At 31.7% G+C, this 24,235-nt stretch overlaps 1 protein-coding gene across 6 annotated transcripts in view; it reads right to left on the bottom strand.

Moving 5' to 3' along the window:
- Positions 1-24,235, bottom strand: part of raskol (Ras GTPase-activating protein raskol) — a 258,953-nt gene that overhangs the window by 39,739 nt on the left and 194,979 nt on the right. For 5 of the 6 annotated variants that reach the window (XM_090388962.1, XM_090388961.1, XM_090388959.1 and 2 more), the window contains 12 exons: positions 20,127-20,348; positions 17,848-17,949; positions 16,831-16,929; positions 16,551-16,636; positions 13,614-13,668; positions 12,727-12,844; positions 11,141-11,206; positions 10,129-10,225; positions 5,967-6,046; positions 5,788-5,850; positions 1,944-2,059; positions 1,226-1,374 (listed from right to left, as the gene is read on the bottom strand). In XM_090388962.1, the coding sequence (XP_090245088.1) occupies positions 1,226-1,374; positions 1,944-2,059; positions 5,788-5,850; positions 5,967-6,046; positions 10,129-10,225; positions 11,141-11,206; positions 12,727-12,844; positions 13,614-13,668; positions 16,551-16,636; positions 16,831-16,929; positions 17,848-17,949; positions 20,127-20,348 (1,253 nt within the window). The remainder of the gene's footprint in view (positions 1-1,225; positions 1,375-1,943; positions 2,060-5,787; positions 5,851-5,966; positions 6,047-10,128; positions 10,226-11,140; positions 11,207-12,726; positions 12,845-13,613; positions 13,669-16,550; positions 16,637-16,830; positions 16,930-17,847; positions 17,950-20,126; positions 20,349-24,235) is intronic. The other variant, XM_090388960.1, reaches the window with a different exon arrangement.

Genomic DNA, 24,235 nt, shown 5'->3' on the forward strand with positions numbered 1-24,235 from the left:
TCACTGAAACTAACTTTTTCCCCCTCTTCCTCCTTTATACCACACACAGTACTAGGGTATTATATGTCCAATGCTTCATGTTTGGAGTTATCATGAAAAATTACTTTAATTACAGTAATTCAAAGTTTTCTTTATTAAGAGAATTTCAAATCCTTAGAACTCAACTTGAAGAAAATATTTATTTTTATCTTTTGAAATATCTGATATCTGGTAAATTCCTAAAACATGTAAAAGGCCATGTGACAACCCACAATCAAGAAACTCAAAATATGAATATTTATATATTTTTTCATACATCTGAAAATACACTTACAAATCTGACACACTTTTAACCAGTTTTGTATCAATTATGGATCATCACTTTCAGAAATCATTATTACTAGTTCAGAAGATTTTTTTGGCTGTCCAAGTCTTTCATTAATTTTTTTGAATTTGCTTTCGGAACACGTTTGCAAATAACTTTTAAAAATTAAATATAGACATTTCTAACAATGGCAAAATAATTTCTTGTACTATTTTAACATCTTTCACTTGCTCTTTGTAAAAGAAATTGTGCTAAATTGACCTTAATTTTTTTCATTAGTATACAACCTTTATGTCAGCTTTCATTAGGTTTTCTGTATTTATTTTCTATTGGGCACTTAAAAAATAATGATATGTTCTTCTTTTTGAGGATTTTTAAAAAGTCATGCATTAACAAAAAACTTACAAAAAGTTCATGCTGTCTGAGAATTTGCGATTTTTATCAACTTATTACAAATCTTGAAAGGTTACCCAAAGGGGGGAGCGAGAATCCTAACAAACATTTTTTTTTTTTCAAAAAATGTTCAGAGTAGTTTATTCTGCCTTTAACATAAACATAATGCCACAGGTAGCTACAAAAACCCCCACTTCGCTGTGAACAACAATTATAATAGACTTTGTCTAATCCAATTCAATGGTAATAATAGTCAAGACTTGCAAGCATTTCAATCCCCATATCTCAAAAATATATTTAACTGTATAAAAAAATAAATAAATCAGTTAGTTTAAGTAGATTAAGTTTAAGTTTAAATAAAATCAAAAAGTAGCAGCTCAAACATTTTAAATTCAAAATATCTACAAATATTAAAAAAAAAAAAAAATGTTAAGATACTACTAGTTTATACTTTCACAACAGGAAGTGACTTAAATTTATATTCAGACCAGAATAAATCATTAGTTTTCACTAACTTTTCAAACTTACCCTGAGTAAGGTTAAATAAGCTTGGTGAGAGAATAGCAGGGCACAAAAATCTTAAAAAGATTGATGCACTAATCAAATTATCACACAACTCTTCTTTTCCAATTTCTGTTAATCTTTTCCGATATTCATGAAAAACTTCTTGTAATTCTCTGAAAGAAAAGAGATAATCACATAAAATGCCTACAAACAGAAATCAGTACACACAAAAAGTTTGTGATAATATTATCTTGGCTATGTGGCTTTCAACTCAATAATGCACCTATTTCTAGGTAATCGTACAGCTTCGTAAAAAAAAAAAAAAAACACACCCTATAATTCTCAGGCATTCTGTCTGCTCAAAAAAAAAAAAAAAAAAAAAAATTATTTTCCATTACACTACATTATAACAAAATTTTGCTGCATAGAACACAATCACAATATAAGTTACAATTGGTGATTCTGACAAGGCCAATTTCTATGGAGCAATCAATCATGAGGCAAGAAATACTGATGATAGTTCTTGACAAGTTTCTGATTTCTCATCTATCATCTAGTTCATGTATTTCTGTCACCTGCATTGAAAAGTATTACACAAACAGAAGAAGAGTTTAAAACTAAGCCCAAATTATACCCCAAGGTTAAAAATGTCTACTCATCCAATTAACAATATTAAATAAATAAAATAAAGAATTTTAATGCACAAACATTGAAATAAGAAAATTAAATACAGTAAACTTACGTAGGAAAATAAGTTGCTGAATTGATAATTTTAACCCATACCATCTCCACATATGTCATTAGATGAGACTGCTGTCGTTGCAAAGTTGTGTTATTGGATACTTTCATTGGATCTACCTTCAAAAAAAAAATTAAACATACAAAATCAGGTTACATTTTTTTTTTTTTTTTTAAATCAGCAATACAATGCAAATATTTTATAAAGTGAAGTGATATTTTTGTTCTTTTCATGCATAATGAAAAGAACAAAACATCACTTAAACGTCTGCACACCTGTGGAGATATCTCACTGACCACGCTATTTATTTCAGTGATAATTATGAATAACTTCCTTTTTCTATTACATGTCATTTCTGTTTAGCAATTATTGCTTTTCATCACGTGCACTTTGATGACTTTCAATCTTTTTTGATTATTCAAAAATTACCAAAAAGCCTTATCAAGCTTTCAGGCTTTTCTCACTGTTAATTCCATTTAATTTCAAAGTTTTAATTTTTATCAGATCATGTTTTTTAAATTTGACAAACCAGAAAAAAAGTTGATTCCATTGCCCTAACATCACAGAAAGAGACATATTTGGTGGTAATGGCGTAATGGTGGCTGCAATCATTGAAAAAATTGATTATGGCAAATTAAAAAAAAAAAAAAAAAAAAAAAAATATTTTTTAATGAACCCATTGCCTTAATGAATTTTTTTTTTACGGCTACACTTTTCCATTTAAAAAATAATTAACGGTGGAAATCAAAAGTGAATAGCAATACTGGAGAATACTAAAATTCATACTGATGCAATTTTAATAGATATTTAAATTTTACTGTTTCTGGTGTATAAAATATATATCAAGCAAGACCATTTCATCTTCCACATTATGCAACATAAAATTATTAAATTAATATGTAGACTAGTAAATCCCAAAACTTCAGAGATTATTTTTTGGATTCTTATAGTTTTCAGATAAAAAATAATTTAAATCAACTATTATCATACATTACATTAAAGCATTCATTCAGTTTAGCAAAACAGGCCGCCTCCGTAGCCAGGTGGGAAGGAGCAGCAGTGCGTAGCACACGCTTCTTGATTAGACCGGGGTTCGAGCCCGTCACCACCAAATACGGAGGATGCGGAAAGGTCAGGAAATGACCACCGCATATCCCGGAGCAATATGGCCTTAGTTGCTAATGCTCCTAAAAAAAAAAAAAACCAAACCAGTTTAGCAAAATATTTCTTCTACTGCTTTAACCATATATTCAGATCTGTCTTCTGAAAGCTCTAAATATGTGGTTATTACAGTGTGATCAAGCAATAACCTTATAATTTAAGCCTACTCTTCCATTACAGTTTGATTCAGTATAGAATCATTTCTGTACATTCATTCCAGTATTTCAGAAGACTGTTACTTTGTACTTATGTCTTACAACTAGCATTATCACTATTTTTCTATTTCCACACCAGCCTTTTTTGCTATGCTAAATGCAGTATCCATACAAAAATTTTGCACAATACTGTATGACCAAACACTATTGTATCACAAGCTCGAAATCTGATGTGATGTATCTGCAGTCAAATGGCCTCTAGAGCTAATCAGGGGCTCACATCTGGTGAGTATGGGCTTGGCACACCCGGGGTCATGAGCTTGGTATCATCATTCTTCTCTTTCTTGGTGATTCCTTTCTACTTTTCCCTCAGGGTAACTCGAGATTTTTTTTTTTTTGGCTGGTGCAGCATAGGCCTCAGGCTTCCTTGCACCATATGGCTAATAATAATAATAATCAGACAAACAGTCCAGTACCAAATTCAAATAAACTGAATTTGAATCTGGTTTTAGTGCTGACTCAGAATTTTTAATATCAAATATCCTTAAAAATATTATATACTATATATGCTAATATAAATATCAACATCAATTTTTTTTATTATACATTTAAATAAAAATAAATGTTTATACTCTGGGTCAATCACACAGTCAGGAGTTCAGAAGATAAAGAGAATACAAGGAACAGCACCGTATTTAGTAGTCATGCAAGCTTGAAGCACAGTCACTCAAAGTAAATGTACAGTCAGTCCTCATATAACACGTGTTTACACTACACGAATTTGATCATACACGATTTATAAATAGGGGAATGATATCGTATATAACACGAACTGAATTCGTTTATGCACGATTTGCCCTTGTGTTTACAAGAAATGGCAGTTGAACACGGAATCACCCCAACTTAATGCAACACAATAGGAATGAAGAGAAGATTCTGAAAATGTATTTCTGTTTTTTATATCAGTGAAGGGGAAACACATTTCACCATAAGAACGTAAAAACCCACACAATTCCAGTTATTGGTATGATTGCAAATGCAATTAAATCGAGTTTACTACCCGTTTGTAACAGATTCCACCAGCAAGAACGCAACTGTTTGTTATTTGGTTTTTAGGAGCATTAGCAACTAAGGCCATATTGCTCCCGGGATATGCGGCGGTCATTCCTTGACCATTCCGCATCCTCTGTATTTGGTGGTCACAGGCTCGAACTGCGATCTAATCAAGAAGCGTGTGCTACGCACTGCTGCTCCTGCCCACCTGGCTACGGAGGCACCAGGAAATTGTTTTTATTGTTTTATGGTAGTAACCCCCAGAAATGTGCTTTAGTAAAATGTGAGCTAGTGAGATGTTAATAGTGCATCTCTGCCTTTACAGTGTTGTTTGTTCAGTTGCTACATGCACAATTTTGTTTATGTGTATCAAGCATGCCTCCTCATTTTGTAATTGTGCTTTATTCCCTAAAAATGAGTAAAATTCTTAAAAGGTGTGAAGAGGAAGAGTACTGGTGAAGACACTACAGATTCAGAGAGAAAAAGAAAAGCAATATCAATAAACAGAGGCAGACTGGGTTAAAAATTCTTACCCAGTAAAATTTGTAGCGGCCTCATACTAGTGTTTATGGCCAAAATCACACCGGCCTTCGGCCCACCAGGGTTTCCCCAATAAGGCTTATGGCCAGTACGCCTCTGTCGATAGAGAAAAAATATGAAATTGTGAAATGCTTTGAGTGAAATGAAAGACCATGTGATATTGCACGTGCTACAGGCCTAAATGAGGCAATGCCGAGAATCAGAAAGAATGCTGAGAAAATAAAAACAACTTTCATAGCAGGAACAACTTAAACTGTAATTAAAATCCATTAGATCAAGACACAAAGAACTGGAAGAGATGGAACAGCTGTCTTGGTTAGAAAATCAAACAAAAAACAAGTTCGCTAACAATAGAAGCAAAAGCATTAGCAATATTTTATTACGTAATAGTTGTAATAAAATACATAAGTATTTTATTATGATTATTTATCGTGTTTGGTTGCAAATGTGTTCAATCTTGGGTGTTCGGCCCCTAACCCTATTTTTCACAGTCTGTTGTTTATATTGCACGAGGCTTTCTAGGAACACAACTATCATGCTAATCGAGGACTGACTGTACTATGCATCCTTGTACCTGATTACTTGGCTGTAGTGGCTGGATAACTCACAACAGTCCACTGTGGCAACTGCCGCAGAATCGTTTTTCAACTGTGTCACAGTCAGAGCATGCCAAGTCTGACACTTCCTGAACTTATACTTTTATCTTTTTATGCTATATAAATTTTCCAAGTATACACTACATTTAACAATCATTATTTCAGTGTTTATCTTAGTTTTTATTTGAAAAATATAATCCTTGCTAGTGTTTAAGGGTAAGAGATAACTTATGTTATTAGAAAGCTTATCTATGGGTATACAATGTATAATTAAACAAATTCCTATTGTATAAATGAGTGAAATGATCAATAAGTGAAAAGATTTTTGATTAATATATTTACCTCACAGTCCTCAGAAGAGTCCAGTACAATTCTCAGAAAGCCTCCAAGTGTATCTTGAAGATACTAGAAATAAATATTACAGAAAGTTGATTTACTAAACTACTCAAAAGAAGAAGCTGTAAATCGTTTTTAAACAAAGAATCAGCACGAGTGAAATAGGAAAAAGATGTGATTTTTACCTTTTCTCCCATTAACTTCATAAATGACTCCATGGCTTTTGTAGCTAGAGAGTTTCCTCTAAACGTTAGATGCTGATCTCCTAAATGAATGGAAAAAATCACTAACAGTATGGTATTATGTGAAAATATATTTCAATAAATAATGAATTTAAGATTTAGTAAATTTTAATTTTTACCATGTCTTTTAATATCTTTTAAAAAGCAAACTATTTCAAAAGTGTTAAAATAAATTAACAATCAATTATCGAATAAGAAGCAGAGCATCAAAAATTAGCTGGATAAATGGAGTATTTTTGAATTATTAGATGCTAAAGGATTCATGTGAGATCAAAAATTTTTGCAAGTAACCTGAAAGCATGTTGGAAGAAAACTACTAAATCCAGCATCTTTAATTGGGGGTAGAGTCACTATAGGCAAGCACCAAGGCAGATAAGTAAATATAACATGTCTACACACCATATACATTCCATATTGGTTTTTATGCACATGAGGGGAGAAAATGTCTTTGCTATCTCAAGGGCTATGGGCAAGTTTATAGCCAGCATATGTAAACTTTAGGTGCCTCCGTAGCCAGGTGGGCAGGAGCAGCAGTGCGTAGTACACGCTTCTTGATTAGACCGGGGTTCGAACCCGTGACCACCAAATACGGAGGATGCGGAAAGGTCAGGGAATGACCACCGCATATCCCCAGAGCAATATGGCCTTAGTGGCTAATGCTCCTAAAAACCAAAATAACATAAAAGCTATCTATGATACAACATAATGCAAGGTTTCAGGATGAGAGAAACGCCCTGCATGCTCTCCCAGAATGCAAAAGACAGCACTAAAACCAGTGGAGTGGGGAGATCCATGTGAAATCTTCTCTACTATTTTTTGGAAAGGTGAATAATCACACTACTTCATTCTTGAGATCGAAATTTTGACAAATCCTTAAGTACGATTATGCTGAAAATCTGCATCCTCTTAATGTAGTAAAAGCTGAAAAACCTTTTTACACTATAATCATTATAATAACATTAGGATATGGGTATATACCCTCAGTTATGCAAGTATGAGGTACAATAATCCCTTGACTATTTGTGTTTTTGAGACCATTTGTATCCCACATAATTGGCAATTTAAACAGCTACTCTGTATGTGCAGGCATTATGAACACTGAAGTAAAGCTAAACGATAAAAAGCAAGCTTTTATTTAAGATTTCCTGCCTGACTGATTCTCCACATGACTCCACTTTGACTTCTTTAGTTGATACATAGTACATAGAAGAACACAATTTAAGCCAAAAAGAATGGATGAATCTTCACAGTCAGACTTCAACTGTTAAGCTTTGTTTTGTTTTTTTGTCTCACCAGTTTGTTTGTTTCATGCTATATTTCTCAGAGACATAGGAAAATCAGACTTTAAGAGCTTTAATTTCTGGGCACAGATGTAGACACACATTCAGATGTATACATTTTCTTAGGGACACAATGATACACTGTGTTATAACAAATAAACAGCACAGACAAGCACTTAATGATATAATACTCATAGACAATTTGAGAAACTTGCTGGTGGCTGTTGCAACTCATTCCCAATTTTCCATATCTCATGAGTCTACTCTGGTACAAATTTTTTTTGGATTAGCAGTGTTTACTGTACACATTTTTGCTTACATGCAATTTGTGTTCTTAGGAAGATTTTTCAAATCATGTTGTTGTTATTTGGTTTTTAGGAGCATTAGCAACTAAAGCCATATTGCTCCGGGGATATGCGATGGTCATTCCCTGACCTTTCCGCATTTGGTGGTGACGGGCTCGAACCCCGGTCTAATCAAGAAGCGTGTGCTACGCACTGCTGCTCCTGCCCATCTGTCTATGGAGGCGCCTTCAAATCATGTGACAGATTTTGAACTAATTCAAATCTGCAATGACGCACCAAATACTTTAAGGAATTTTTAGTACTCCAAAATTTGTCAAAAACATTTTTAAAAGAATTTTCATAACTGTTACTATTAACAACAGATGGGAAATGTTTGTTGCAAGTTTTTTTTTTTTTCACATTTATTTACATTTATAAATTTTCTCTTGCATAACTATGGGCTGTCGTAACTTTCTTTTGACATTTTGATGTAAATTTTATTATTTTTTTTTTCCAGCTTTCCGGATGGACATTTGCACGCTTCGGTGCATTTGCCATATCCACTTTATTTAACTTTCTGATGTTTTATCTGTTTTTACTCTTTAATACAATCTTTTATATTTTATATCAATTTAAGAATTAGTTATCTGCTGCTCTGCGCGATACTGTTCTTTAAATTACACCCATCTCTGTTATTCGGTCTTTAGATGGTCTTGTTTGTAACTCTGGTTTGCCATTTGCTGGCTTTAATCTTTATTCTATAATTAATCTATTTTTCCTTGTGGCCTTTAGTGTTGCTTATATTGGCATTTATATTATTTTATACACATCTGCATCCTTTGCTGCTGCTATGCACGCTTTGGTGCATTTGTTTGTCATTCTGTTATCTCTATTGGTTTTAATACACTATTTATATCAATTTAAGTTTTAGCCATCTGCTGCTTTGCGCGATGCTAAGCTTAAAACTACAGCCTCTCCTGTTTTATTTCTATTTTTTTATATATATGGTCCTGTCTGGTACACTTCTTGCCACATTTCTTCTTGTCTATCTAAAATTTACTTTATTCTGTGTATCTAAAAATACTGTCTTAAAAACCGATTATAGAGGTCACTAGTCATTATTTTTTTCGTGGCTTTTGTCACGTTAGTAGCTGTTTTATTTGTTTTGTATGCAGCTATCGTATTGACCTCATGTATTTTCGTGTCGCCATTTTCAGGTATAATATTTTTAAATCTTCTACCTTTTTATAATATCCACCTTTTTATCTTGGGACTATCTTGTCCATTCTTTGTAAGAGATACTTTTCCGTTTTTTTTTTTTTTTTTTCACATTTATTTACATTTATAAATTTTCTCTTGCATAATTATGGGCAAGTATGGAAATGCAGTCCTTTGATGCTAATCCTTAAGTACGATTATGCTGAAAATCTGCATCCTCTTAATGTAGTAAAAGCTGAAAAACCTTTTTACACTATAATCATTATAATAACATTAGGATATGGGTATATACCCTCAGTTATGCAAGTATGAGGTACAATAATCCCTTGACTATTTGTGTTTTTGAGACCATTTGTATCCCACATAATTGGCAATTTAAACTACACCTCAGGTGTAGTCCCCCGATGAAATACTTGATTTAGCATCAATATTCACTTTGCTGACATCAGATTCTATTATTTATTAATTTCATATTTTCTTTTCTTCCCTGTTTCGGAGTACTGTATTTAGCAAATTTTTCCCCGCCTTTATCTGATGTAGGCTGTCGTAACTTTCTTTTGACATTTTGATGTAATTTTTTTTTTTTTTTTTTTTTTTTTCAGCTTTCCGGATGTTTCGAACTGCCATCTTTACTTTTATTTGTCATATTAATTATAATATACATATATATAAATGCTAACTACTAAATTGGGATATATTAATTTTAGTTAACCGTAATATATTTTGGTTTTGTTATCTAATACTACATTACTTTCTTTTGGTATTGCTATCATATACTACCTAACTATCTTCTGGACACCGTTATGCTGGATGATGACAACGGAAACAGATAGCCTGTTAATTATGGTTGATACATTGAGAGGGTTAGCCCTCGAAAAAGTTCTTTTCAATGTATCTATATACCTATAATTAACATAATTTTATTTTATAATATAATTTTGATATGTAAGGTTTTCCTTATGTTATATTGCATATATATTTTTTCCAGGTTGGCGTAGGCGCTTACATAGGTTTTTATGTTTCTTGGGCTGTTATATCGTACCGGTTTGTTTCTCGGTATACACTATAACCTGCTAAATTTTGATTATAACTACACCATTAGACTCTACCACTATAACTAGCATCTTAAATAATAAAATAATATACAGACGGATGTAATGTTTAATCATATAAGATGGCATTAATCGGATCTGTGTGGGTTTATTTATTTATTAAATTAAATTTGGTATATTTATTATATTTAGTTTATTGATTATGCATTTTACATACTTTGGATATATATATATCTACACACATTAAAAAAAATAATGTATACACACTTACCAATTTTATCAACATCTGCCATTACAACATCAGCAAGAAATTCTTTGGCAATATTTTCTTTCTGCATTATGTGTACCATTGTTGTTGCTATATCCTCCTGTTTTAAAATATAGAACATGTTATATTTTCTCCAAATTTAAGATACAGTAACTTTAAATAAAAATTAACAACAAAAAATACATGGAAATCATTTGGTTATAAGAAAACTGTCCCATGTATACATGGTCCACTTGAAGGGGGGGGGGGTGAGATGATCACAAAATGGAGGTGCAATATATTTCATGAAGAAAAATCCTCTACTCCCAGAGAAACGGTAATTCAGTCTCCAAATGAAATGGTCTTTTTGGTATTGATTTTACTAGCCTAACCATTGTTGGCTCAAAAATAGTCATTGTGAAGCATTCAATATATCTTTTGAATGGTGAATAAACACCATTGAAAAGTGAATAAGCAATATAAAATAAAGATGGTTGTTTGTTCTTCATTACTCCAGTGTTATTTTATCTTTTTTAATTTTTTTTCCATTTATTATTTAAAATTTTATTAAAAAATGATGTCAAATTAAACTAAATGGGCAGACACACTGATTGTAATGAAATTAATGATGCAGATTGAAAGTTGAAACTATAACAAAGGAATAAATCGATACATATAAAATCTAAAAAAAAATCAATAACTTTTATTTATTTATTTTTTTTTTTTTGTAGTGAGCATACAAATGTGCCTGCTTGATATTTTGGAGATTTTTCCATTCTGTAATGGCTCATGTTCAGAGTGAAGTTAAATGTAGCCTTAAAAAAAAAAAAAAAAAAAATTAAGGTCTGTTTTTGAATCCTCCTAACTATGAGGTCCATTTATAAATCAGAAATGCACAAAAATTTAATTCTCAGATGGTAATAATAGTATGTTTTTAGAGTAAGTGTTACACTAATTGCAACTCCATAATGAATAATAATAAATTCTTCCAAAGGCATCTAAATTATTTAAGTTATATAATTTTCTGAAACATTACCTTAGCTCTCACACTGATAGCTGGTTCTAGCATCTCACATAATGTTCTATATTCAGATTTCAGGTACTACAGGAAAATATACAAAACAATGCATTACTAGAGGACTTCCTCTCCCCAAATGAATAATCTGTTAAGTTAAAAATAGCAAAATAACTAACTACTACAATTGAGGATCTAATTTCTAATATGAATCAGTGACCTATCACTGATCATGAAGAGGACTTTTTATAAAATGACCACAACAAGTGAAAATGTCTGTTTTTAAAATGTTCTATTTTTCTTTTTTTTATCTGATAAAAAAGCCTTAACTTATTGCTGTTCTAAAGCCTACATTGATTCAATGAAGTTTGATAGCAATTCAAATGGATCAATCACAATCAAGAACAATCTGACAGGATACTGTCATTTTGGAGAATATTCTCTACATCATACACAGTAAAACCTCAAAATAATACAGTTGTCAGGAGATTAAAATAACATTAGCATTATAACAAAACTAATAATACAAGAGTTTACAAGAAGAAAAAAATTATGCCACATATGTTAATTCACAGGAGGTATATGTGCAAAGGTATATGTTGCAATGGGTGGAGATTTCACCTTAGAGATAAAAGTCCTGAGCTCCAACCACTTTAAGCAAATGCCAATTTATGGGAAATTTTATTAGCAGGTTATGGGATTGTCTATTCATGTCTGCATAAGCATATTGACATTTCAATAATTAGTAATATGGAATTCAAGGATTTCTTAATTCCACTGTTTCATAAAGTATTGGTATTAGACAGAACATTATAAAAAATAAAGAAACAGAACTGTTCATTCACAATCACTTTATACAATCTTCTCTAGTTGTGGTGTTATGAAAAGTCCACATTTTCATTCATAGAGCAGAAAAACCAGCCAGCTCTTTTGGCATTTTATCATTGTAACAATGGCAAAATAACACATTTCTAATAATAAAGCAAATCTTATTTAACATTAACAACTTCAATATTAGTTAAACTGAAGATGTTTAAAGATTTTATAGTAATTACAATTCAATTTGCTGTGCAAAAACAAATTATTTTGGATGCAAAAAGTAAAATTTAAGTACTTGCATATAAGGAAAGGAGTAAAATGATAGGGAACTGCAATTTAAATTCTCTCCCCACCACCATTGAAACCCCACAAAAGAAAAGAGAGTTCCAACTCAGATCTTTTAAAGTGCAACATGAAATAATGCCACTATACTAACACAAAAGACAAGGATGGGGATTATTTTTTGCATTTTTAGTTGAAATGAAGGAACACTGGGTAACTTACTTCTTTATTTAACTATCGGAACATGTCTCACTTTCTGAAACGGGACAGAGAGTAGTAAAGGTAAAAGAATTAACTGATATACTAACAAACTTCATGGAATGTAAGCAGTGTTCAACAAATGATAAAAATTTTTAGTAAAGAATATTACTTTGGTAAAAAATGCTTTTAAACTTCATTATGTAACAGCACAAAATATTTGTGCTTTTCACAGGAAACAATAATGAGATATAACAACAAAAACTAATATACTAGTTTTATATGAATTGAATATTTTTCACAAATACCTGCACTAAATCTTTGTACACAAGTAATGGGAGTATGTCAATGGTTTGAAATCGTGACTTAATCCTAATTGATGGGCCATCTTTTCCTCCATTATTTTTTTCAGTTACAACTGGATACCTATGAAAAAAGTAAACATTCAATTACAAGTACTATTCAATAAATTCCAATATAAAAAATTTTAAATAAAAATTAAAAATAATAATGGCCTTGTTCTCATGAAACATTAATAACATGTAGTCATTCACAGAAATGGTTCATTAGTGTATTTTCTGCCGAGTACTGAGACAATACAACTGGATAAGAAAACTCTTAAAAACAAAAAGATCATTTGAGAGAAACTACAATCTATTTGCAGTCAATTCACTACAAGAATAAGCTAGTACAACTATGTGGAATTATTATATATGTTAAACAAATTCTCATTAATAATATTTTATAAATTATCTGTCAATACAGAATTAGATAGTATGAATCAGAGCTGTAATACTCAATACGTTCTACGTTGATAATAATATTTGTAAAATAATAAGAGGAGTTTACCTCAATATAGTACGTAGAACACTTCCATATGATACCCTCCAGAAATTTAAAAAAAAAAAAAAAAATTAATTTCTGGAGGGTATCACACGGAAGTGTTCTACATACTATATTGAGGTAAACTCCTCTTATTATAGGTTGACCGGATTTTCATTAAATTCATTCATTTCCTCTATATTAATTACTTAATATAATTAAATTTAAATGGAATATTACATTTTTGTCCTTTCTACCTTGTTACCAAAACAAAAAATAAAGGAAAAAAAAAAAAATCCATTAAAAGAACCTTTTAAATTGACAATTTCAGCAAATACAAAAGAGAAAAAAAAAAAAAAAAAAAAAAACTTACCATTTTTCTGTTAGATGCCTATTATTTACACTGCTTACAGATATATTTACATAACCTGCCAAGAGAAAAAAAAAAAATTAAAAATCAACATCTTCACTTCAGTTACTAATACAAAAAATTCAATGGCAAGTTTCATGTTACTGTAATAAATAACACACTTAGATAAAGTGATGAACTGTTCCTTAAAAGTACAAGCTGAGTGAGATATTCCATATTATCACACTTTCTCAAATACCCTACATATTTAAAAAAAAAAAAAAAGGAACCAAAAATTTGGGTGCATGGCTTATTTCTGAATTTCATCCACAGCTTGAGATCTCTCTTAAGACAAATGAATATTTATTAAAACTGATATTTATTAAAATGTGATTTGGAAAGTTGCACTGCATAAAAGGTTATATATATTTTTTCATAAATGAACAGTCTTGTTTCCCAGCAAGGCGTGCAATTCCTTCAAATATTAGGATCACAACTTTTGATGGAACTGAAACAGGTAGATAACAAAACCAATATTGTTCACTGCTCAGTAAAAGTGAAAGGTTGTGGGATAATAAGACATGCTCATTTCTTACCCAAAGCAAAAATCACTTAGCCCACTTACTCCAGGGAAAGTGGATGAGCATGTAGATCAATAGAATTACTCTGGTTCAAGGGCTCCGATACAGTTAGAGCCCTAGTTTTTGGTTTTTTTTTTTTTTTTAGGAGCATTAGCAACTAAGGCCATATTGCTCCGGTGCGGTGGTCATTCCCTGACCTTTCGGCATCCTCCGTATTTGGTGGTGACGGGCTCGAACCCCGGTCTAATCAAGAAGCGTGTGCTACGCACTGCAGCTCCTTCCCACCTGGCTACGGAGGCGCCTAGAGCCCTAGACTACCTAAAGTTGGCTGTAAGGTAATGCATACAACATTTTGCTAAACATGAGTACCAAAGGGGATATGGTTACAATCTTTTCTAATATATCTAATATAGGGGGAATGCAAATCATGCTACTCTTCTCCCCCCTCTTTTCATTTCTTAACATGATGAAAATGGTGTAGGGTGCAGGGCATTTGAGAAAAATATGGTAATAAGATCCACTGAGGTAGAAGTTCAACCTATTAATCTCAATGGGATACAAATTTGGTTGCTAAAACCTTATTTTAAATCAGAGCACATAATTTTAATGGAACAAGTTAGATGCATTAAAGGCTGCTAAGAATCACAAAATTGTTGGATTATAAGATTCAGCAAACTTATTTAACAATAAATATATTAAGGCTATACTTGGTGAGGGGGAAATTTTAAAATTAGCATAAAGTGGTATACTCTATTATTTAATCATCATTAAAAATCAAGCAATTTGTGTTCACAAAAGCAGAATCCTAATAAGTTATGATTATGGTTGATAAATATTGATCTGTTACTACACAATACCAAGTAAACTACACTGATATATCAACTGACTTATTCATTTGATTTAAAAACTAAGAGTAATGTCCACATTGGGATACCAGATTATAAATGAAAAGTAAATGCAATTTTTTGAATGTAACAGTAACTCAACGGAGCCATGTAACATTTGAATGTAACGGAGCCATGTAACATTTGAATGTAACAGTAACCCAATGGTTCTCTCACCATTTGCAGAAAGAACAGCAAAACCTGGCATAATTGTTGGGTCCCCCCCCCCATCAGTTGCTATATATACACAGGGTGGTTATAATTAAAGTATATTATTCTCATTGCCTGAAGGTGGAAAAAATCACAAACCGTCCAGAGATGAAACATGAAATTGAGAGTACAAACAGCAAGCTTCTTGACACAACAATTGAAATGCATTGATTAAAGCAGCGGTGACAACAAAAGTCAATATGATATTGCAAATAAAAGCTTGCACATTGTTTGCAAAGCTCTTTCACCAAAACAACAGTAACTTCTTGACTGGACTTTGAGAATACCACTCTTTAAAAAAAAAAAAATTAGAGAGGATTTCGTTCCCAAAATGGATGTGCGAAACAATGAGGAACAAAGAAACAGTTGAAAATTGGCAGAAACACTGCCCATTTACAAATGATGTTGTCAAAAATCACTGTTACCACAGGTGATGCTGCCACACACAATGCTCCTTCTGCCAGTCCCAGAGCAGTGTCATAACAACTAAATATCAAGCAGTGGTTTCCTTACAAGATCACACAGGCTCAAATTTGAAGGCACTCTGTGAGAAGCTGGGTGGCTTTTCAGAAATAAAACACTATATAAATTTTTGTAAAAAATTTATACCCCTCTATCCCATGTTCCTAACAAAGACCAAAGCTTGTGCAAGTCCACCTGGCCATACAACCTAATTAAAATATTAATACTTTTTTTTGTAATTAACTCACGATCAGAATGGCACCCTGCGCAGTCACACTGCCCTTACTACAGCCCTGAGCTCATGTACTGCACTGCATTTCCACGTGATTCTATTCTATGGTTTCTAGCTAAGATGGAGGTGAATAATGGTGGATCTCAAGGAAAGCATTACAAAGTACATTGCCAACATACCCAACAATATGCTTCGGAAGAATATTTTAATCTTCAGAAATCCGAGCTATTTTAGAAACAATGGGTAGCTATGAATAAGATTAATGTATCTGATAATGTCACCTACGAGCCTTTTAGGGTTTTGTTTCATCGAATTTTGCAAACTACTTTCAGCTTCAACATTAAAGGTTTCAAAATCACAGAATAAAATATTTCCTTAAAATACACACTGCACCTGCTAGACACATTCATAATATGGATAAATAGACATCAAACAGCCAAAGTGAAATCAAATAAAATTCCATAAATTTTATCAAAACTAAAAATTTCAATGTTTCATAGATCTTTCAGCCTACAACAAAGCAAAAAATATTAATAACGTTCATAAAAAAAAAAACTAACATTTTTAAATTAAAATAATATTATGTTTTTACCTATCAAGACATTTTTATCCCTTCTCTTCTTTTTATCTGCTTCCCTATACAAGTTAACAGTGATTGTTTCCGTATCAGGGAGATTACTATAAAGAAAAATATTTTAAAAAAGTTATGCCTTTCCTCTAAAGGCTAAAATTTCAAATTAAAAATACCATTAAATGCCATGTTTGATGTAATAAATTAACTGAATAATTGTCTATTTATCCCCCACCCCCACTAAATGTACAAGTTAATTTATTAAAGAATTTTGAAATGTGGAATAGCAAATTTTACTTACTTAAATTCAAAATGTTCTCCCCAGAAACACATATCTCCTTTCTGTTTTGAAGATGTCCGGGCATAAAGTATCTTATCCAAGCACAATTCACAAAAATACCTGAAATACACACAACTCTATAGCCCATTTAAAAAAAAATAATAATAATTAAATTAAATTAAATTGTTTAAAAAATTATATACACACGTGCGCGCGCGCGCACACACACACACACACACACACACTGAAAAAAATATTTTCAAAGAGTGTTGAATGTGTCAGCAGTAAAATATCAATATGCCATTAATCACTGAATAAATGTGTACTATATTAATACATGTGCATTAAAAAAAAATTCACTTACTTCTTTTCTTACTTCATTCTATCATGCTCTCTCTTTTTGTATATTATGTCATCCACATTTTAATGACACTGCATTTCCCATATAATTGCACAAGCATATAAGTTATTCCCCACCACTTCTTGAATTAAAAGGATGGCTATGCATCATCAGTTCTATTGGTGAAATGGATGAACTGCCACATACATGCTCATATGAGCGTGGTAAATTTTGAATGATTTTCAAAGCCATCCAAAGACAATTTAAATTATTTAATTAAGTTAAGACAATTTATCGTATCCAATAACCAGTTAGTCTCAGTTATAGAGCCTTTCATTAATAATACAGCAAGCACATTGTCATATAGCCAACCCACCGTTAATTGATTTGCAACACACTACTGACTGGCCATCATCTTTGCAAGAATTGTAAATTTACCTTTTAAATTTTAAAAGTAGGCTGTGAGCTAGTAATCTCAGGATTAGCGATTCAGTTTAGGATTATCATTTCCAAGTTTCAGTTATTGTTTGTGAAAAATAAAAATGATTTTTGAATTCATCAAAATTAATTTTGCTTTAATCTCATCTAACATTCTAGTCAAAAGATAGAAAGATAGGATGCAATGAGCACAATATTACATTACTTTCTTTTAGAGATAAATGTATTTAATACATGCATATACAGAAAGGAATACAAACTTTTTCTTTGAAGCCATATCCTTTGCTTCCAGGACCCAAATACGGAGGGAATTTTCTTTCCGACGAACATTGTCTTGATTGGGATGAATGGTCTTCCTAAGACTGAAATAAAATAGCATGGTATGTACAAAATAAAATCAGTTCATATAACAAATGCACGTTGTAGAAGGAATAAAATGCAAAGCAGGATTTTTTTTTTTACTATTTAGTTTTGCATTTATAATTGGCACATTTACAGCATGCAAGAGAAGGTTCAAAGATTTAAAATCATGAGCTAATAAGTGATATTTTTTAATGATTAAACTTAGAAATACTCAGCTCTACTCTAGTGCTATGCATAGATTAAGAGTTATAAAACAGGATGTGCATGTAACAATAAACTTTAATTTTTAATTTGCAGACAAAAAAAAAAAAAAAAAAAAGAAAGAAAGAAGCCTGTTCTAGCACAACCACTGCTCAGAAAAGTTTGCTCGTAATTATTTGATGAAAATATTATTATTATTCAATCATATTTAGCAGTCGCATGATCTCAAATGCTCGTACTGCTCTGCTCCTGCATTGACCACTCGGCTATAAAATAAATATATTGGAAGGTTCTTCCAAAGAATGCAAATTTACATTCTTCTGAATAGAGAAAGGATTTTTAGGAAGGTTCTTCCAAAGAATGCAAATTTACATTCTTCTGAATAGAGAAAGGATTTTTAGGAAGGTTCTATGAGAAATATTCCAAATATGGGAATAGCATTGGTAGTTGCTACTAAATTCCTTGCAATGCTGGCTGCAGGGTATGAAATCACAAATGCTTCACCCAAAACTGAAGCCCTGAACTAACTAACAATCACGGGCCATAAATTGTGATAATTTTATAGAAGCAGGTCAAACACATTCTAACATGGTAAATTGGAATTCTGATACTATTCTCTTCATGGTTTGAAGAGAACAGTATCAGAACATTGTAGCGATCAGAACAGAAAACATCAACCCAACTGAAAGTCTTGGGATGAATTGGAAGGCAGAATTACACAAGGCAAAGAAGGGTCTTTTCCCTATTAAGTTTTATTTCCATTAAGAGATAACCACAATTTGTGCCATTATTACACCTTGATAATTAACCTTTATAAAGAGCATCACATTCTGGAGTCCACACTGGCTCCTTGACCATGCAGTATTAAAAAAATTTTAATACTACATGATTTTAAAGAGAAAGACAAGTCAAAAGGGGTAAAAATATCACTTCACATGGATTTTAATATTAATAAATAAACGATATAGCAGCTTTTATTTTAACATTGTACCAAACAACAAATTTCAAAATTTGTGTTTCAACACTTCTCTTAGCGATCAGGATGTCCAGACAAGCACGATGCCATCCCCCTTCTCTTACTTGCCCGGACTTCCTGACCACAAAGAAGAGCTGTGTATGCGATTAAAATGCACGATGCTCTTTTATAAAAGGCAATTATCACAGAGCATCAGTGGCTTAAACTGTAGTTATCTTTTAATGACTCTCTTCATTAGAAGAGTTCACAAATGCTTTAAATGAGGAGCACAGTACACCACCTTTCTACCACTTAGTAGGAAAAAGAAAACTCTTCCACGATACATTGAAAGAGTCATAACAGTTAAAGATGGGCCAACACATTATTCATTTTTTTAAATAACCACAACTTTCTCATTGCTTGTGGTAGGACACTGAATTACTGTATAGGGGAAAAAAAGTTGAGGAAAATCTAAAAAAGTCACAAGAGAAAAATCTATACCAATTAAGGAGTGGATGATGATATTCTATTGGTTGGTTATGTAATGCCAGATTTATCAAATTAAGAGTAAGGAATGCAACATACTACCTATTAAAAAAAAAAAAAAAAAAAAAGTCCAAAGTGGCAAGATACATTTTTAAAAATGCATCTGGTTTTTTTTTTTTTTTTTTTACTTCTCTATATTTCCATAGCAAAAGTGTAAGGTCAGCATCAGCTGATCAGAAAACGAGGTTAAAAAAAAAAAAAAAAAAAAACTTAACTATAATATTATATGTCAAAATATCAAACTTCTTAGCTGATGGCATTATCTAAAAGGCTTTTATCCTTTTTTTTTTTTTTTTTTAAGATCAATCGCAATATCGACCACAAAACAGCAGCAAGTACTTTTCATTCAAATCAGTTCTTAAAAATTGGTTGTCACTGTGGCAATTCAAATCAGAATATAAAATATATTTATACATAACTCAGATGAATATTATGCCTTAATAATTCGGGATGAAAACGGTTTACTATTCTTACCTGCAGAGCCACCTGTCTCTCTCTTCTTTTGTTCGACAAGAATAATATCGGGTGCCACCATTCGAGATCATCTGGAAACAATGATCTTGACCAAGGAGGCTGCTGTGAAGGGCTGCCACTTGAACATCACCATGAGTTAGGTCTAGAGTTGCAAGGGCACTAGGACTAGATTGAAGCAGAGATTCATGGGAACGTGAAGTCCTTAACCGGGAAGGAGGAACACTGTAATAAAAGTGATTAACAATTTAAAAAAAAAAATTACACCTCAAATGTAATAAACAAGATAGAAGATATATAGATAAGATATATATAGACGTTATATATCTTCTATCCTGTAATATGTCTACTATTTTTAACAATAGTTGTTCTTAAAAGTTCCTTCCAAGAAAAGTTCAGCTCTATCATTTTTGTTCACTAAACTAAATATTCTACTCTGATGACTCCAAAAACATTGTGTGCTCAGTACATCAAATAAACTGAAAATATGTAACAATTAACAAATTAATTGTTACATCATTTTCAGTTAGTCAATTAGAAACATTTAGTGGTGATGGTTGAATAGAAGAATACAATTTTCCCAACATTTCTTAGCTTTAAAATCATAGCTATACAACTATACCCCCCCCCCCCGAGATCTTGGCTTCTGGATCTTCCCGATCAGTTTGTTGATCCAGCACAAAGACATGTTCAATAATATTTCTATGCACACAACCATAATAATGATTACAGGTAACAATTTCTAAAACCAGAAAATTTCAAAAATAAAAACGCAAGTTGCAACTATCACTTTCTTATACCACGAACACCCCACCCCTGCTATCAATGCTTTTTGCCTCAATTAAGGATGAAAAGTAGGACAATGTCTTTTGTCTGCTAGGCTAGCATAAAAGCTCCAAAAGATATTTATGGGTGATATTTATTCAATTTAATTTTTTTTGGAAATAAGCAAGCTTGTTTCAGAATTAAATTACAATGCAAATAGGATAAATTATTACATTATAACATCACCTGAGAAGACAAATAATATTTAATTGTGACATTAAACAGAAAGTAATAATTCACATTTTCATTCTAGCTTTACATTTAATGTCACAATTAAATATTACTTATCCTTTTAGATTATGCTATAATATAATAATTTATCCTGTTTTAAAAAAAAAAATTAAATAACTACCACTCATGGAAATCCTTTGGAGTTTTTATGCTTTGGTTTTGTATGAGAAAAATGAAAAAGGCAAGAGTTAAAATAGAAAACCACTTTTAATTTATAATTAACAGGAAATGGAAGTTTTATAATTACTTTACTGTGCATTAACAGATGCACAGCAGAAATGTCTAAGTATGTATGTGATAACACGGCTGTTTTCTCAAGGTTACCAGCAGATAGTGCAACTCTTCTTACTCAAAAATGCCAGTCTTTTGATTTCAATTAATTTTAATTTAAGTGCCATTTAACATCCTCCTTTTATTTCACTGAAAACATGTATGTTTTAAAGAATATTATTTTCAATGAAAGAAAAGAAAAACAGATCAGAAGTATCTTATAACAAATAAATAATTTTGCAGAGATACATGATATACTATTGGGACATCTTTGTTCCAAATTATTGGAATATTATTTATATATTCAAAAAATAACTGTATTAATCCAAATAATTTGGAAAATAAATAGTTGAAAGAATACCCAATTTAATTAATTTGAACTTATGGGGACATAAGTTCAAATTAAGAAAGGACAGATGTAGAATAGATGTGCGGAAATTTGCCTTTAGCCAGCGGGTGGTTAATTGCTGGAACAAACTTCCATCTGTCGTTGTAGAAGTTGATAGGTTAAATAAATTTAAGGAGGAACTGGACAGGCATTTGGAGGGAATGGTGTGATTTTTTTTTTTTTTTTTTTTTGGCTGATGCTGCATAAGCTCCTACACTTGCTTTCTTGCATCATGTGCCACTACTACTACTACTACTACTACCCAGGATAACTTTAAAAATAATAGTTTATAAAAAAAAAAAAAAAAAATTGTCCACTTATTACAAAATGGAACTAACAGCTTAACATAAGAAATAGCTACATTACCAAATACAAAATGTCGCAAGTCACCATGACCTAATAATTCACTGTTCTTTCAACCATATCACTAAACTAAGTTACATATTTCTACTGGCATGGTACAAGAAATCCTTTAGAAAACTTTTAAAAGATAAATTTAATGTACTTAAATAGCCCTCCCAGGGATACCACTAAGTACATAGATTTGTAATCAAATTCTCATGAATATGATACGCAAGTCTGAATCCTCTCGGGGGTATGCATAACAATGTTCTCAGGAGTATACGTTAACCAGGAAATGGCACAGAACTACGGTCATGTCTTCAAGGGTAGAGACGACCGACCTACTTCCAAAACCGGTTAAATGGATTGTTCAATAGTATACTACTAGAGCTAAAAAAGCAGTTATATATAGTACAGATTACTAAACCCCTTTAGAAGAATGTACTTCATAGTTTTGTTAAAACAATTTGGAATCTCTGATTCGATTTTGCTGTAAACGAAAATTAACAATAAAAACGTCACATCATCTGAATTTCTGGGATCTTTACAGAACCAAACTAGCTAAATTTGAAATTGTTTAGATTTAAATTAATTTATTTCAAAATAATATCACACCCCACAACGAAACATGATCAAATACATGAGCATGGGTTTTATTCAGGTGGAACGACAAAAAGGGTACACTAGATCATGTCATCAAATCCAAGGGTCAGACAGAGTACATAAATTCCTGCACAGGGACCCCTGTGCAGGTTGTATTGAGAAATCTTCGTAAGTCCAAGTCCTCCCCAACCAAAGAGGGTGGGAGGGGGGGGGACTTACACTTCCGAAGTAAAAGTTTCCTAGAAAAGGATAAGTAAATAATAAAAGGCGTACAAATTTATATTTATATATAGACATATATTTTAATTACTTTATGCCAAGTAACAAGATAAGATTAACACACATAATTAATAATTTGCGCGTTATAATTAAAAACAAAAACTACAAGACATCAAAATGGAAAAATAAACAATTAACCGACATGAAAATAGAAAAGCGCCCCCATTAAAAAAACTTTGTTCGCAAAAAATTTAAAATAACCAAATCAAATAATCTTTATACTAGACATTAAAAAATAACAAAAAATCCAAAAAATATTTAATTAAATAACAAATTTAATATGAATTCATATTTATGAATATAAATATGTATTTCATCCCACCTAAGTTTGTTCAATAATTTAGAGTCACGTATATCTTGTTTATAAAGAAAAATATTTCTAATACTTTTTCACGATGTGGCCAATTACGTAGGATATTATCAATTATTCTTTCCATTAATTTTACGTTAACCGTTATTGAAATTAATAACAGAAAGAATTCATAGAATACCTGCAACGAATAAACATACCTTTCAAATCACAGCATGCACTTCTTTATAATCATCCAGAAGTCCTAATTATAATGCATACATTACATTAATGGCCTGGACCAAGTATCAAAATGATGCGCTATTTATAAAATAAACGTTTTTATCTATTCTATAAACACGTGTTGACAGATGGACTATTTTTATAAATGATTCTGATATCAACATTTGCTTGTTTATTACGCAAAATAATACTTAAGTAGGTAATGTTTATGTTTACTCGAGGAAGTAGGTAATGTTTATGCTTAGTTGAGGAAAATACTGCAACTTATATTCTTTAATAACTATCCAAAACATGCAGATGCTATCCGCGTGTCATACAGGAACTGTTTCATCAGACCAAATTAGGGCAACTAATGCTCAAATTAGCACCAATTCACTTATCCTCAGAAATATTCTAAATATATCATCTGAGAGAGAAAGATTATGTTTAGGAGATATTCAAATGATACCTACCCTTTTAAAAAAGTCAGTCTTAGTGGGAAAGGCATTCCATATCGCGTATAAACTTTAGAAGGAAGTGTCAAAAGACGTCCGGCGTCACTAAACATACAGAGGCTCAACAAGCCCCAAGTTCAAGGCCACTTGCACCAATAACACAGCTTCTCTAGCCAGTTGCGTCTACCCAAGAGTACAACGTCACGGC

Source organism: Mastigoproctus giganteus, chromosome 14 (genome assembly GCF_048544385.1).
Source record: "Mastigoproctus giganteus isolate SK-2022 chromosome 14, ASM4854438v1, whole genome shotgun sequence".
In the NCBI taxonomy this organism is placed as follows: Eukaryota; Metazoa; Arthropoda; class Arachnida; order Uropygi; family Thelyphonidae; genus Mastigoproctus; species Mastigoproctus giganteus.